General features: G+C 54.6%; 1 protein-coding gene across 1 annotated transcript in view; it reads right to left on the bottom strand.

Moving 5' to 3' along the window:
• The window catches only part of sonb (SON DNA and RNA binding protein b), a 51,500-nt gene extending 38,709 nt beyond the window's left edge, over positions 1–12,791 (bottom strand). Inside the window, exons 1-2 of the mRNA XM_078232791.1 lie at positions 12,665–12,791; positions 4,318–4,484 (exon numbers count right to left, since the gene is read on the bottom strand). Of these exons, the coding sequence (XP_078088917.1) occupies positions 4,318–4,484; positions 12,665–12,756 (259 nt within the window). The 5' untranslated portion in view covers positions 12,757–12,791. The remainder of the gene's footprint in view (positions 1–4,317; positions 4,485–12,664) is intronic.
• Between the last annotated feature and the right edge of the window lie 391 nt (positions 12,792–13,182).

Raw genomic sequence — 13,182 nt, 5'->3', positions numbered from 1 at the left:
TATTCTATCCCTTCTTAACCACCTTATCTACCTATCCTGCTGCTTCAGGGACCTATGGACTTGCACCACAAAGGTCCCTCTGCTCCTTTGTACTTCCTAGCCTCCTACCGTTCCTCATGTCTTCGTAGTCCTCCTAAAATGACTCATCTCACACAGGGTTAAATTCCATTTGCCAACCATCAACCTTTGCCTCCTGCCACTAAGACAATTTTGGATCTAGTTTGAATAGGATTAGAATGGGCAGTTATTTTTGTATTTTTTAGCCAGCTCAGGCACAATGGGTTGATTCTTTCTGTGCCATAACTTTTCCTATGGTTCTATGGTCAATACAATTCACTGTGTAAAAAAGTTCTTCCTCACAGCACCTCATAGCATCTCTTGCCCAAACCTTAAATCTGGGTCACCTTGTCCTTGTACCATCAGGTAATGGGAACAGCTTTGCTCTGTCCGCCTTATCTAAATCTTTCAGTATCTTGTACACCTCTATCAAATTACCCTACAATCCCCTTTGCCCCAAAAAGAACAAACCCAGCTTTTCCAGCCTAGCCTTGTAGCTAAGATCTACTACTCTGGAGCCAGTCTGAGAAATCCCTTTCACCCCTCAAGACCACTCACATCCTTGCTAAAGTGTGGTGACCAGAACTGGGCACAGGGCCAGTAACCCGAGGGTAGTGGGTGTCAATAAGCCAAGGGCATAGGGGGTCAGTAACCCGGCCACAGAGGGTCAGTAACCCGGCCACAGAGGGTCAGTAACCCAAGGGTAGTACGTGTCAGTAACTCGAGAGAGCAGGCCATTAGTAACTTGAGGGTACCGAGGTTCAGTAAACCAAGGGTAGTGCGTGTCAGTAACTTCAGTGTACAGAGGGGCACTAACTCAGGGACGCAGAATGTAGTTGTGGTCTAACGTGAGTTTTATAAAGGTTCAGCATAACCTCAATTTTGTTTTTGGCAAATGAACAGCTTCAACTTCGCCCAAAATTCTGCCACGTAAAATTTCAGGGTCACAAACTGCCCTTTCCCTGCAGTCTTCCATTCATTTCATTTAGGTAAGAAAGAAACAACAACATTTCCAAGTTTTATTAGGATTTTCTTCGGCTTGCATTCCTGGTCAAGGAAGTCAATGGTAGGTTGCAGATTTGACAAATCTTTCCATCACTTTACCCCAATCAAACCAACGCATATTGAGATGTACAATTTCTGACTGAAACCCATCGGTCTCTCCCTACAGCTCGAGAAACTGGCAGTGATTTAGCATACTGGATCGGATAAAATCAGTGACGTTTACAAGTACTTTCACTGTGTTTTCTAATGAACCATCAGCTGCATTCTAAACGTATGACTCTTGTGATTAATTATTCAGGGAAGAGAAACCAGGTACGGTTTTCTCAAACTCAGGATTTTTTTTAAAAGCAAAGTACGGACAAAATAAAATGACATGAAATGCTCTCTGCTTCTTTCTCCACACACCTGCTGAATGCTTCCAGAATTTTCTATTTTTATTTCAGATTCTTTTCCATGAGGGTAACAAAGCCAGGGACTCATTCAATCATGGCACATGCAGCATTAATGGCAATGGAGACTAGACTGGCTTAGGTTCAATTCAAACCTTCACTAACAAGTTCTGCAGCTGCCATAACCAAAGTCAGACCAACATGTCAGGTCTTTCAGTTCTCTAAACGTTAGCAGCTCTTCCCTGTAATCTAGTAAAGTTGTATTAATATAGTTAGTGAATATCATCAAATATATCTGTTTTTAATAAGGGTGTCTAATTCTTTAAGCACCAACATTCTTCACCATAATCTAGTGAAGTTTTATTAATATAACGTACCATCAAATATATACATTTTTAATAAGGGATGTTTTTAAACAACTATAATGAATAATTTACTAGTTTCAGCAGATCAAGGCGTCTGATACTTTTCAAAACTATCTTTCACAAAAATATACTAAAAAATGTCTTATTTGGTAATCAGGAATGCCAGAACTACTATAATGCTGGATATGGTAGCCTAATGGTTACAGTACCGCCTAGCACCAACAGATTGAGGCTTTAAATCTTACCATGATAAATAGTGAAACTGAATTCTGGCCTAGCACAACCCATGAAAGCAGATGGACCATTGTAAAAATCCAACTGATTCCCAATCACCCACTTTCCCCAACCTAAACCTTTACTCATAATACAAAGAACAAAGAACAATACAGCACAGGAACAGGCCCTTCGGTCCTCCAAGCCTGCACTGCTCATGTGCACACGAGACCATTCATTTGTATCCCTCTATTCCCAGTCTGTTCATGTGGCTATCTAGATAAGTCTTAAACGATCCCAGTGTGTCCGCCTCCATCACCTTGCTTGGGAGTGCATTCCAGGCCCCCACCACCCTCTGTGTAAAATACGTCCCCCTGACATCTGTGTTGAACCTTGCCCCCCTCACCTTGAACCCGTGACCCCTTGTGTTCGTCACCTCCGACCCGGGAAAAAGCTTCCCACTGTTCACCCTATCTATGCCCTTCATAATTTTATACACCTCTATTAGGTCGCCCCTCATCCTCCGTCTTTCCAGGGAGAACAACCCCAGTTTACCCAATCTCTCCTCATAGCTAAGACCCTCCATACCAGGCAACATCCTGGTAAACCTTCTCTGTACCCTCTCCAAAGCCTCCACATGATTGATTCTTAATGTCTTAAGTGGTCACTGAGTTGTAGACGTAATGATAAGAGAAATGGCTAAGAAGCCCATCAGGAAGGACTTAGACATCATTTCAGGACACGAAACAGGCAAATCCCAGCAACATCTATAGCTCGTGCCCAACATTTTTGAATGCTGTCCCTCAGACTAGCAGCAACAGCCTGATAAAGTCATACTTATACCTTTCGGGCAACAGTCCAAAATTCTAATCTAGTGGTGTACCAACAGATGGGCGTGGTACCTGCAACCTTACATGCAGCTTTTATGACTTCATGTCAAACAAGGGCAAAAAAGCTCCACGATTCTTACTTCCACCTCCCCTTTCAAATGATAAATGAGTGTGCCTTCAAATCCATCCTGAATACTACTTGGAGGAAGTGCTAAGGGAACCAAAAGCACAATGAATCAGAGTTTACTGTCACCACTATTCATTAAACTTGCATGCTTAATTTCGATGAGCTTTTGCATGTCAAGTCGCTGCAAGGGCATCTGGAACCTGTGTAACAGGGCAAACAACTATGCACCCCTCCAATCAATCAGACTGACGAATTGTTAACAAATTGCAAAAGTTTGAGTCAGAAAGGGCAAGATCTAATAGTAAATTAAATATCAAATTGAGTACAGATAGTAAACGAAAGATAGGAAAGAAACTTTGATTTGAGAAAAAAAGAGATTCAGAATTTTGTTTTGAATTGGCAACAATAATTAAAAGCTGAAGGAATTAGACTCCACACTTGTAAAAGTTAATTTTCAGTGTCAGAGCGGTTATTTGGTGGTAATTAAGATTTACTGCGCCACATTTGTATCAGAATGGACTTCTGGATTTCTGTGGTTAGTTTAGTCCATATCTACAACGTAAATACAGAATCTTCATGCCATTCAAAATGCCAATTGCATGCAGGAAACAAAGGATCCGCACATCTCAGACAACAACATCTGCAGCAGGAGTGACAAAGTCTGAGCAAAGGCAAAGTCTCATCTTCACGTTGAGGACATGTTCCGTTATGTAATACCACTGTAATAAATAGAGCAGATAAACGGCAAACCTAACATCCTAAAACTGGGCACTGCGGGCCATTGGCAGAATTGTATATACGACCACAATCTGTAAACTCGCGGCCCAGGACAACCTTCACATCTCTGTCTCCAATAAACCAGTTCAACCCCCAATTCAAGCAGGAGCATGGAAGAGCGTGGGACAAACCGTATCAAGTATATATTAGAATGAGGCACCAATGTGATCACTATCAGCGCAAGGAACTGAAGGGATTCAAGGAGGTGGTCTGTTATCATTCTTTTTAGGAATGAGTATTATTTGTCATCCACAAAAACATTTGCAAAAAAAAAAATTAGGTGCAATTTTGACGTTCTAGCACATTCACTAGCTTAAATTCAAGCAATGCTTTTTATCCTAGAAATTACATTTTGAAAATATGATTAAAAGCCTATTCAAAGCCTCTTTTAAGGGGAGAGGTGGCACTGCACAGTTTAATACCCACGGTAAAAAATGTACAAGTATGGACAGTTCCTGCAAAGAGATGATTAATCAGTTCTCATCCGATGGTGAGGAAAGTAGAAAAATAAGGTTAAGAAATGGAAATGGGAGAGAAAGTGGATCTGGACTCACCAGGATTATCATTTTGATGGTCCTCTTGAAAACCAGGTAATACATGACAGGCATGATTCACCACCGGTTCCTCTTGTACATCCACAGTGGTACCAGCCACATTTTCAGATGCCTTCACCTCCACTACAGGTTTAATTTCACCATTTGCCCCATTGATCACCTTTCCACTGGAAAAGTAAAGAAAATTGTATTCATGCACAAGCCTAAGGTATGTCTGTCAGTAAAATGCCATGTGCAGGGAGTAACTGTCAAACCAGATTCTCCCTCATCCGGCATCCATAACAGAGAAAGCTACAAAGCACAGAATAAAGTTTATTTATTAGTCACAAGTAAGGCTTACATCAACACTGTAATGAAATTACTGTGAAAATCCCCTTGTCGCCACACTCCGGCGTCTGTGCGGATACACTGAGGGATAATTTAGCATGGCCAATCCACCTAAACAGCACATTTTTGGACTGTGGGAGGAAACTGGAGCACCTGGAGGAAACCCATGCAGAGAACGTGCAGAGGCCACACAGACAGTGACCCAAGCCGGGAATTGAACCCGGGTCCCTGGTGCTGTGAGGCAGCAATGCCAACCACTGTGCCGCCCTAACACATCATTATCAATCAATATTTGAAGAGGCTTCCATAACTCAGAAATAATGCAGTAGTGCTTAAGCTATCTTGATATCCTATGGAAAATTCAAACTCTCTTCCAAGACAGTGACACTACATCCAAGAGAACTTAAGGAAGTCTACATACCAGAGTACTTAAGTGGTCCTAGAAATAATGGATGCATTAATGGTCATCTTCCAAGATTCTATAGACGCTGGAACAGTTCCTATGGATTAGAGGATAGCTAATGTAACCCTGCTATTTAAAAAGAGAGGTAGAGAGAAAACAGGGAATTATAGACCAGTAAGCCTGATGTCGGTAGTGAGGAAAGAGTTCATTATAAAATATTTAATAGCAGAGCAAAACAGTGGCAGGATTGGACAAAGTCAGCATGGACGAAAAGGAAATCATGCTTGACAACTCTACTGGAATTCTTCAAGGATAGATTTGACAAGGGGGAGGCAGTGGATGTGGTTTACTTAGACTTTCAGAAGGCTTTTGTCAAACTTCCATATAAGAGATTAGCGTGTAAAATTAAAGCACATGGGGTTGGGGGTACTGTACTGAGATGGACAGAAAACTGGTTGGCAGACAGAAAACAAGGAAGAAAGAATAAACGGGTCCTTTATCAAATGGCAGGCAGTGACTAGTGGGTACCGCAGGGATCAGTGCTGGGACCCCAGAATTTCACTACATATATTACTGATTTAGATGAGGAACTAAATGCAATATTTCCAAATTTGCAGGTAACCCAAAGCTGGGTGGGAGGGTGAGCTATGAAGAGGATGCAGAGATGCTTCAGTGTGATTTAGACAAGTTGAATGAGTGGGCAAATGCATGGCAGATGGATGACCACTAATCCACTTTGGTAGCAAAAACAGGAAGGCAGATTATTTGAATGGCTACAGATTGAGAGGGGGAAAATATGCAATGAGACCTGGGTGTGGTTGTACACCAGTAGCTGAAAGTAAGCATGCAGGTGCAGCAGGCAATAAAGAAGGCAAATAGTATGTTGGCAAGAGGATTTGAGTCCAGGGGCAGGGATGTCTTGCTGCTCCTAATGTGGAGATGCCGGCGTTGGACTGGGGTAAACACAGTAAGAAGTTTAACAACACCAGGTTAAAGTCCAACAGGTTTATTTGGTAGCAAAAGCCACACAAGTTTTCGAGGCTCTAAGCCCCTTCGGGGGCTTAGAAGGGGCTTAGAGCCTCGAAAACTTGTGTGGCTTTTGCTACCAAATAAACCTGTTGGACTTTAACCTGGTGTTGTTAAACTTCTTGCTGCTCCTATACAGGGCCTTGGTGAGACCACACCTGGAAAATTGTGTGCACAGTTTAAGACTCTGGAAGGGGAAGGATATTTTTGCTGTAGCTAGAACGCAGCAAAGGTTTACCAGACTGATTCCAAATCAAGTAACATCAAGTAACAACTCTCCAATTCAAGAACTCCTGGAAGTCAATTCTCAAGCCATGGGTCTGCTGCAGTTTAAACATTATTTTGTGATATCCAAAAAAAGAGATAGAAATGCGTATACATTTAAATGTATGTTTAAATCACTAAGAGAGTTGTTAAGATCTGGAACGCATTGAAAGTGTGGTGGATGAAATTCCGTCAGAAATTTCGAAAGGTAAACGAACCGGCGCATGAAGAGGATGAGTTTGCAGAGCTTTAGGGAAAAAGCTAGGCGGGGGGACTAAATCTGACAGCTCTTTGAAAGAGTCAGCACAGGTACGATGGCTCTTCCTCTGCCCTGTAAGATTCTATAAAGTAACGATGTATGGATATGCAATGCTCTACGAGTTATACTGCATAGCCTCCACTCTCCCGTCTCGTAACCTGACATAACAGAGCACAGTGGCAAACTAGGCCAATCATAATTACTATACTGAATGTAGGATAACCTTGGGGCAACAAAGCATTGAAAAAAAGCTCAAGAGTCTTTAACACAGGTTGAAATTTGTCTACTGTCTCTTTCAAGATGTTATCCTCCTGATATTGAGATTGTTATTCTCTCCACCTTTCCCTCCTCCTTTATGACAGTCCTTAAATTTCTTCAGTCAGATTTTTAGTTACCATCCTGATACATCCTTCTTTTGCAGTAGCAACATTTGTCTGATTATGTTCCTGTGACGAGACTTGGGAGGTTTCCCTATGCTAATGCAACTAATTAAAGGCTAACTGGTTTTTTTCTGTGGTGGAATTGACATGAATTAATTTCAGTGGAGAGTTAGGAAAGGTTCATTGGATAAAACATCAATTCCACCACCAAAGTAAATGTTTACTAAGTTCAGACACGTCACCGAACCAAAGTTGTTGCTTCACTGTAACAGGAATGGATTGCTTTCTTAAAATCTCCTCAGAGATAACCCAAGTTTACAGACACAATATTTATAATTGTATTGCAACTTTTTTTTCCAGCAACATTTCAGATGAGCACACGGCAAGAAAACTGTTACTTGCCCACTGCATTTGACTGAAATCTCTGTGAAACAATCGCACTCTCCTAACTTCATACATCTCTGAACTCGGAGGGACAGCACTGTTTGGGCGACTGAAACATAATCTTCGGATCTGCTGCCCTAATCCACTGAGCTGCTGTGCATTGAAAAACATAAGGCCTTCATTTTAACTCTTTCAGCTGCAGCTTGCAATGTGAACTCAGGTAACCAAATGACATTAAGAGTTTGGATTAATTTCCATGGTGCTAGAGAATTTTCACTGCTATTCACACTGGTTTTGCCAAATCATTGTTCAGCATTTTACTCTGTTCTCAATATAATATTATACAGAAAACACAAGTTTTCTATTTCGCTAATTTAAAGTTACAGGTTTTTTTCAGTACAGTATAGAAAAAACTGACATTGAAGTGAACACTTAGTAATGCTGTGCACTGTTAATTCATCACTTCAGACAGCTCTCAATGAAAACTATATGATCGACCCTGCAATATAGTTTGGATTGAATGGGCCTGGATTTTGCTGTTGGAACAATGGTTTGATTTATTGTCACATGTATTGGGATGCAGTGAAAGGTTATTTTTCTGTGGTGGAATTGACAATATAAAAACAAGAATTAATTTCAGTGGAGAGTTAGAAAAGGTTTATTGGATAAAACATCAATTCCACCACGAGAGTTAAAGGTTATTAACTTCAGACATGTCAGTGAACCAAAGTTCTTGCTTCACTGTAACAAGAATGGGGGGGGGGGGGGGGGGGGCAGCTGCAGTGCTAAACACTGGGGGTGGAGGTGGGGGGGAGAGAGACAGGTTTAAAGTTTATTTATTAGTCAGAAGTAAGGCTTACGCTAACACTGCAATGAAGTTACCGTGAAAATCCCCGATCACCACACTCTGGCGCCTGTTCGGGTACACAGGGGGAGAGTTTAGCATGGCCAATGCACCTAACCAGCGCGTCTTTGGACTGTGGGAGGAAACCGGAGCACCCGGAGGAAACCCAGGCAGTCGGGGAAAACGTGCAAACTCCACACAGACAGTCACCCGAGCCGGGAATCGAACCCGGGTCCCCGGCGCCGTGAGGCTACAGTGCTAAACACTGGGGGTGGAGGTGGGGGTGAAGAGAGATGGGGTGGGGGGGGGGGAAGAGAGACGGGGGGGGAAAGAGAGACGGGGGGGGGAAGGGAGACGGGGGGGAAGAGAGACAGGGGGGGAAGAGAGACGGGGGGGGGGGAAGAGAGACAGGGTGGAGGAGGGGGAAGAGAAACGGGGGGGAGGAGAGAGACGGGGGGGGGAAAGAGAGACGGGGGGGGAAAGAGAGACGGGGTGGGGGGGGAGGAGAGACGGGGTGGGGGGAATAGAGACGGGGTGGGGGGGAGAGAGAGAGACGGGGTGGGGGGTTGTTGTGGGTTGTGGCGTTTTGGTGGGGGGTTGGGGAGGGCAGAGGGGGGGGCCTGAGGGGGGGAGCTGAGGGGGGGGCTGAGGGGGGATGCTAAGGGGGTGCTGAGGGGGGGTGCTGAGGGGGGGTGCTGAGGGGGGGTGCTGAGGGGGGGAGCTGAGGGGGGGGGCTGAGGGGGGGGGCTGAGGGGGGGGTGAGGGGGGGGCTGAGGGGGGGGGCTGAGGTGGGGGGCTGAGGGGGGGGGCTGAGGGGGGGGGTGAGGGGGGGGGCTGAGGGGGGGGGCTGAGGGGGGGGGCTGAGGGGGGGGGCTGAAGGGGGGGGGCTGACGGGGGGGGGCTGACGGGGGGCTGAGGGGGGGGGCTGAGGGGGGGTTGGGGGTTTGAGGGGGTTGGGGGTTTGAGGGGGTTGGGGGTTTGAGGGGGTTGGGGGGATCGAAGGGGTGTCGGGGGGGTCATAGTGAGTTCGAGGGGAAGGCCGAGGGCCTGCCGAGGGGGGGCTGAGGGGGATCTGAGGGAGAGCTTGGGTGGGCTGGGGGGGTCGGGGGGATGAGGAACTGGTCCAAGGGGTTGTCGAGGGGGGGTGGTCGAGGAGGGTGCTCGCAGGGGGATGTCGAGGGGGTTGCGGGGGGCGGGATGTCGAGGGGGGCGCTGGGGGGAGTCCCGGGGGGACCGAGGGAGGCGCCGGGGGGGAACCGAGGGAGGCGCCGTGGGGGGCGCCGGGGGGGAGCGAGGGGGGCGCCGGGGGGGAGCGAGGGGGGCGCCGGGGGGGAGCGAGGGGGGCGCCGGGGGGGAGCGAGGGGGGCGCCGAGGGGGAGCGCCGGGGGGGAGCGCCGGGGGGGACCGACGGGGGTGCCGGGGGGAACGAGGGGGGGAACCGAGGGGGGCGCCGGGGGTACCGAGGGGGGGGGACCGAGGGGGCCGCCGGGGGGGGGGACCGAGGGGGCCGCCGGGGGGGGACCGAGGGGGCCGCCGGGGGGGGACCGAGGGGGCCGCCGGGGGGGGACCGAGGGAGCCGCCGGGGGGGGACCGAGGGGGCCGCCGGGGGGGGACCGAGGGGGCCGCCGGGGGGACCGAGGGGGCCGCCGGGGGGGACCGAGGGGGCCGCCGGGGGGGAACCGAGGGGGCGCTGGGGGGTCCCGAGAGCGGCGCCGGGGCGGACCCGAGGGGGGCGCCGGGGGGGACCCGAGGGGGCCGCCGGGGGGGGACCGAGGGGGCCGCCGGGGGGGGACCGAGGGGGCCGCCGGGGGGGGGGACCGAGGGGGCCGCCGGGGGGGGACCGAGGGGGCCGCCGGGGGGGGACCGAGGGGGCCGCCGGGGGGGGACCGAGGGGGCCGCCGGGGGGGGACCGAGGGGGCCGCCGGGGGGGGACCGAGGGGGCCGCCGGGGGGGACCGAGGGGGCCGCCGGGGGGGGACCGAGGGGGCCGCCGGGGGGGGACCGAGGGGGCCGCCGGGGGGGGACCGAGGGGGCCGCCGGGGGGGGACCGAGGGGGCCGCCGGGGGGGAACCGAGGGGGCGCTGGGGGGTCCCGAGAGCGGCGCCGGGGCGGACCCGAGGGGGGCGCCGGGGGGGACCCGAGGGGGGCGCCGGGGGGGGGAGCCGGGGGGGGGAGCCGGGGGGGGACCGAGTGGGGCGCCGGGGGGGGGACCGAGGGGGACGCCGGGGGGGGACCAAGGGAGGCGTTGGGGGGCCCGAGGGTGGTGCTGGGGGGGGGGGACCGAGGGGGGTGTCGGGGGGGACCGAGGGGGACGGTCGGGGGATTGAGGGGGGGTCAAGTCGATTGAGGGGGGGTCGGGGCGATTGAGGGGGATCGGGGCGGTCGAGGTGGGGCCGGGGCGTCGAGGGGGGGTCGGGGCGGTCGAGGGGGGGGTCGGGGCGGTCGAGGGGGGGGTCGGGGCGGTCGAGGGGGGGTCGGGACGTTGAGGGGGTGTCGGGACGTTGAGGGGGGATCGGGGCGGTCGAGGGGGGGTCAAGGCGGTCGAGGGGGGGTCGGGGCGGTCGAGGGGGAGTCGGGGTGGTCGAGGGGGGGTCGGGGCGGTCGAGGGGGAGTCGGGGCGGTCGAGGGGGGGTCGGGGCGGTCGAGGGGGGGTCGGGGCGGTCGAGGGGGGGTCGGGGGGATCGAAGGGGGTCGGGGGGATTGAGGGGGTTCGGGGGGATCGAGGGGGGGTCGGGGGGATCAGGGGGGGTCGGGGGGATCAGGGGGGGTCGGGGGATGGGGGGGGAGCGGGGGGATTGATGGGGGGCGGGGGATTGATGGGGGGCGGGGGGATTGATGGGGGGCGGGGGGATTGATGGGGGGCGGGGGGATTGATGGGGGGGCGGGGGGATTGATGGGGGGCGGGGGGATTGATGGGGGCGGGGGGATTGATGGGGGCGGGGGTGATTGAGGGGGGGGCGGGGGGATTGAGGGGGGGGGCGGGGGGAATGAGGGGGTGGGCGGTTTGGGGGGGGATTGAGGGGGGTTTGGGGGGGATTGAGGGGTGGGTTGGGGGGGTTGAGGGGGGATTGAGGGGCGGGTTGGGGGGGTTTGAGGGGGGATTGGGGGGGTCGGGGGGATTGAGGGGGGGTCGGGGGGGTTGAGGGGGGGGTCGGGGGGGATTGAGGGGGGGTCGGGGGGGATTGAGGGGGGGTCGGGGGGGATTGAGGGGGGGTCGGGGGGGATTGAGGGGGGGTCGGGGGGGATTGAGGGGGGGGTCGGGGGGGATTGAGGGGGGGGTCGGGGGGGATTGAGGGGGGGTCGGGGGGATTGAGGGGGGGGTCGGGGGGGATTGAGGGGGGGGTCGGGGGGGATTGAGGGGGGGGTCGGGGGGGATTGAGGGGGGGGTCGGGGGGGATTGAGGGGGGGGTCGGGGGGGATTGAGGGGGGGGTCGGGGGGGATTGAGGGGGGGGTCGGGGGGGATTGAGGGGGGGGTCGGGGGGGATTGAGGGGGGGGTCGGGGGGGATTGAGGGGGGGGTCGGGGGGGATTGAGGGGGGGGTCGGGGGGGATTGAGGGGGGGGTCGGGGGGGATTGAGGGGGGGTCGGGGGGGATTGAGGGGGGGTCGGGGGGATTGAGGGGGGGTCGGGGGGGATTGAGGGGGGTCGGGGGGATTGAGGGGGGGTCGGGGGGATTGAGGGGGGGTCGGGGGGGATTGAGGGGGGGTCGGGGGGGTTTGTGGGGGATTGAGGGGGGGTCGGGGGGTTTGGGCAGGGATTGAGGGGGGGTTTGGGGGGGGGTTGGGGGGGGATTGAGGGGGGTTTGGGGGGATTGAGGGGGGGTCGGGGGGATTGAGGGGGATTTGGGGGGGATTGAGGGGGGGTTGGGGGGGGATTGAGGGGGGATTGAGGGGGGTTTGGGGGGTTTGGGGGGGGTCGGGGGGGGATTGAGGGGGGGTCGGGGGGGATTGAGGGGGGGTCGGGGGGGGATTGAGGGGGATTGAGGGGGGTCGGGGGGGGGGGATTGAGGGGGGGTCGGGGGGGGGGATTGAGGGGGGGGTCGGGGGGGGGGGATTGAGGGGGGGTCGGGGGGGGGATTGAGGGGGGGTCGGGGGGGGGGATTGAGTGGGGGTCGGGGGGGGGATTGAGGGGGGGTCGGGGGGGGATTGAGGGGGGGTCGGGGGGGGATTGAGGGGGTGTCGGGGGGGGATTGAGGGAGGGTCGGGGGGGGATTGAGGGGGGGTCGGGGGGGGATTGAGGGGGGGTCGGGGGGGGGATTGAGGGGGGGGATTGGGGGGGGGGGTTGGGGGGGGGGGGGGTTGGGGGGCCGGTGCGGTTGCGGTGTGAGCCGCTCTCTCTCTGGAATCAGTCCCGGAGGCCCCGCCGCCGCCGCCGCCGGGCTCGGGCCGGAAACAGCTCCGATCTCCAGCCGCCGCCGCCCCGCCAAAGATCACATTTCACCCATTCGCTCCCTCCCGTTACCTCTGCTGCTGCTGCTGCTGCTTCTCCTCCTCGATCTCCTTCATCTTCTTCACCACAAAAGAGCGGAAGATCTCCTCGATGTTGGTCGCCATGGTTCTTCCACAGGTTTGAGGCCTCCCGCACCGAGCCTGCTGAGTCCTCCCCGCCGCCAGGGGGAGCGCCACCTGCGGTCCCAGCCACCGCCGCCAGGGGGAGCGCCACCTGCGGTCCCAGCCACCGCCGCCAGGAGGAGCTCCTCCACCTGCGATCCCAGCCACCGCCCCCAGGGGGAGCGCCACCTGAACTCCCCTCCCGCACCGCCAGGGGGAGCGCCACCTGCATTCCCCTCCACCACTGAGCCTGCTGTGTCCTCCCCACCGCCAGGGGGAGAACCACCTGCACTCCCCTTCCCCACCGCCAGGGAGAGCGCCAGCTGCACCTCCCTCTTCCTCCACCAGGGGGACAGTCACCCTGCACCGCCTGCCCCTCCGCCAGAGGGAGAGCAGCAGCCCAGTCGAATGCAGGCAGAGATTTGTGTC

This window comes from Mustelus asterias, chromosome 17 (assembly GCF_964213995.1).
Source record: "Mustelus asterias chromosome 17, sMusAst1.hap1.1, whole genome shotgun sequence".
In the NCBI taxonomy this organism is placed as follows: Eukaryota; Metazoa; Chordata; class Chondrichthyes; order Carcharhiniformes; family Triakidae; genus Mustelus; species Mustelus asterias.
Note: the sequence above shows the minus strand (reverse complement) of the source record. Positions and strands in the feature narration are given on the sequence as shown.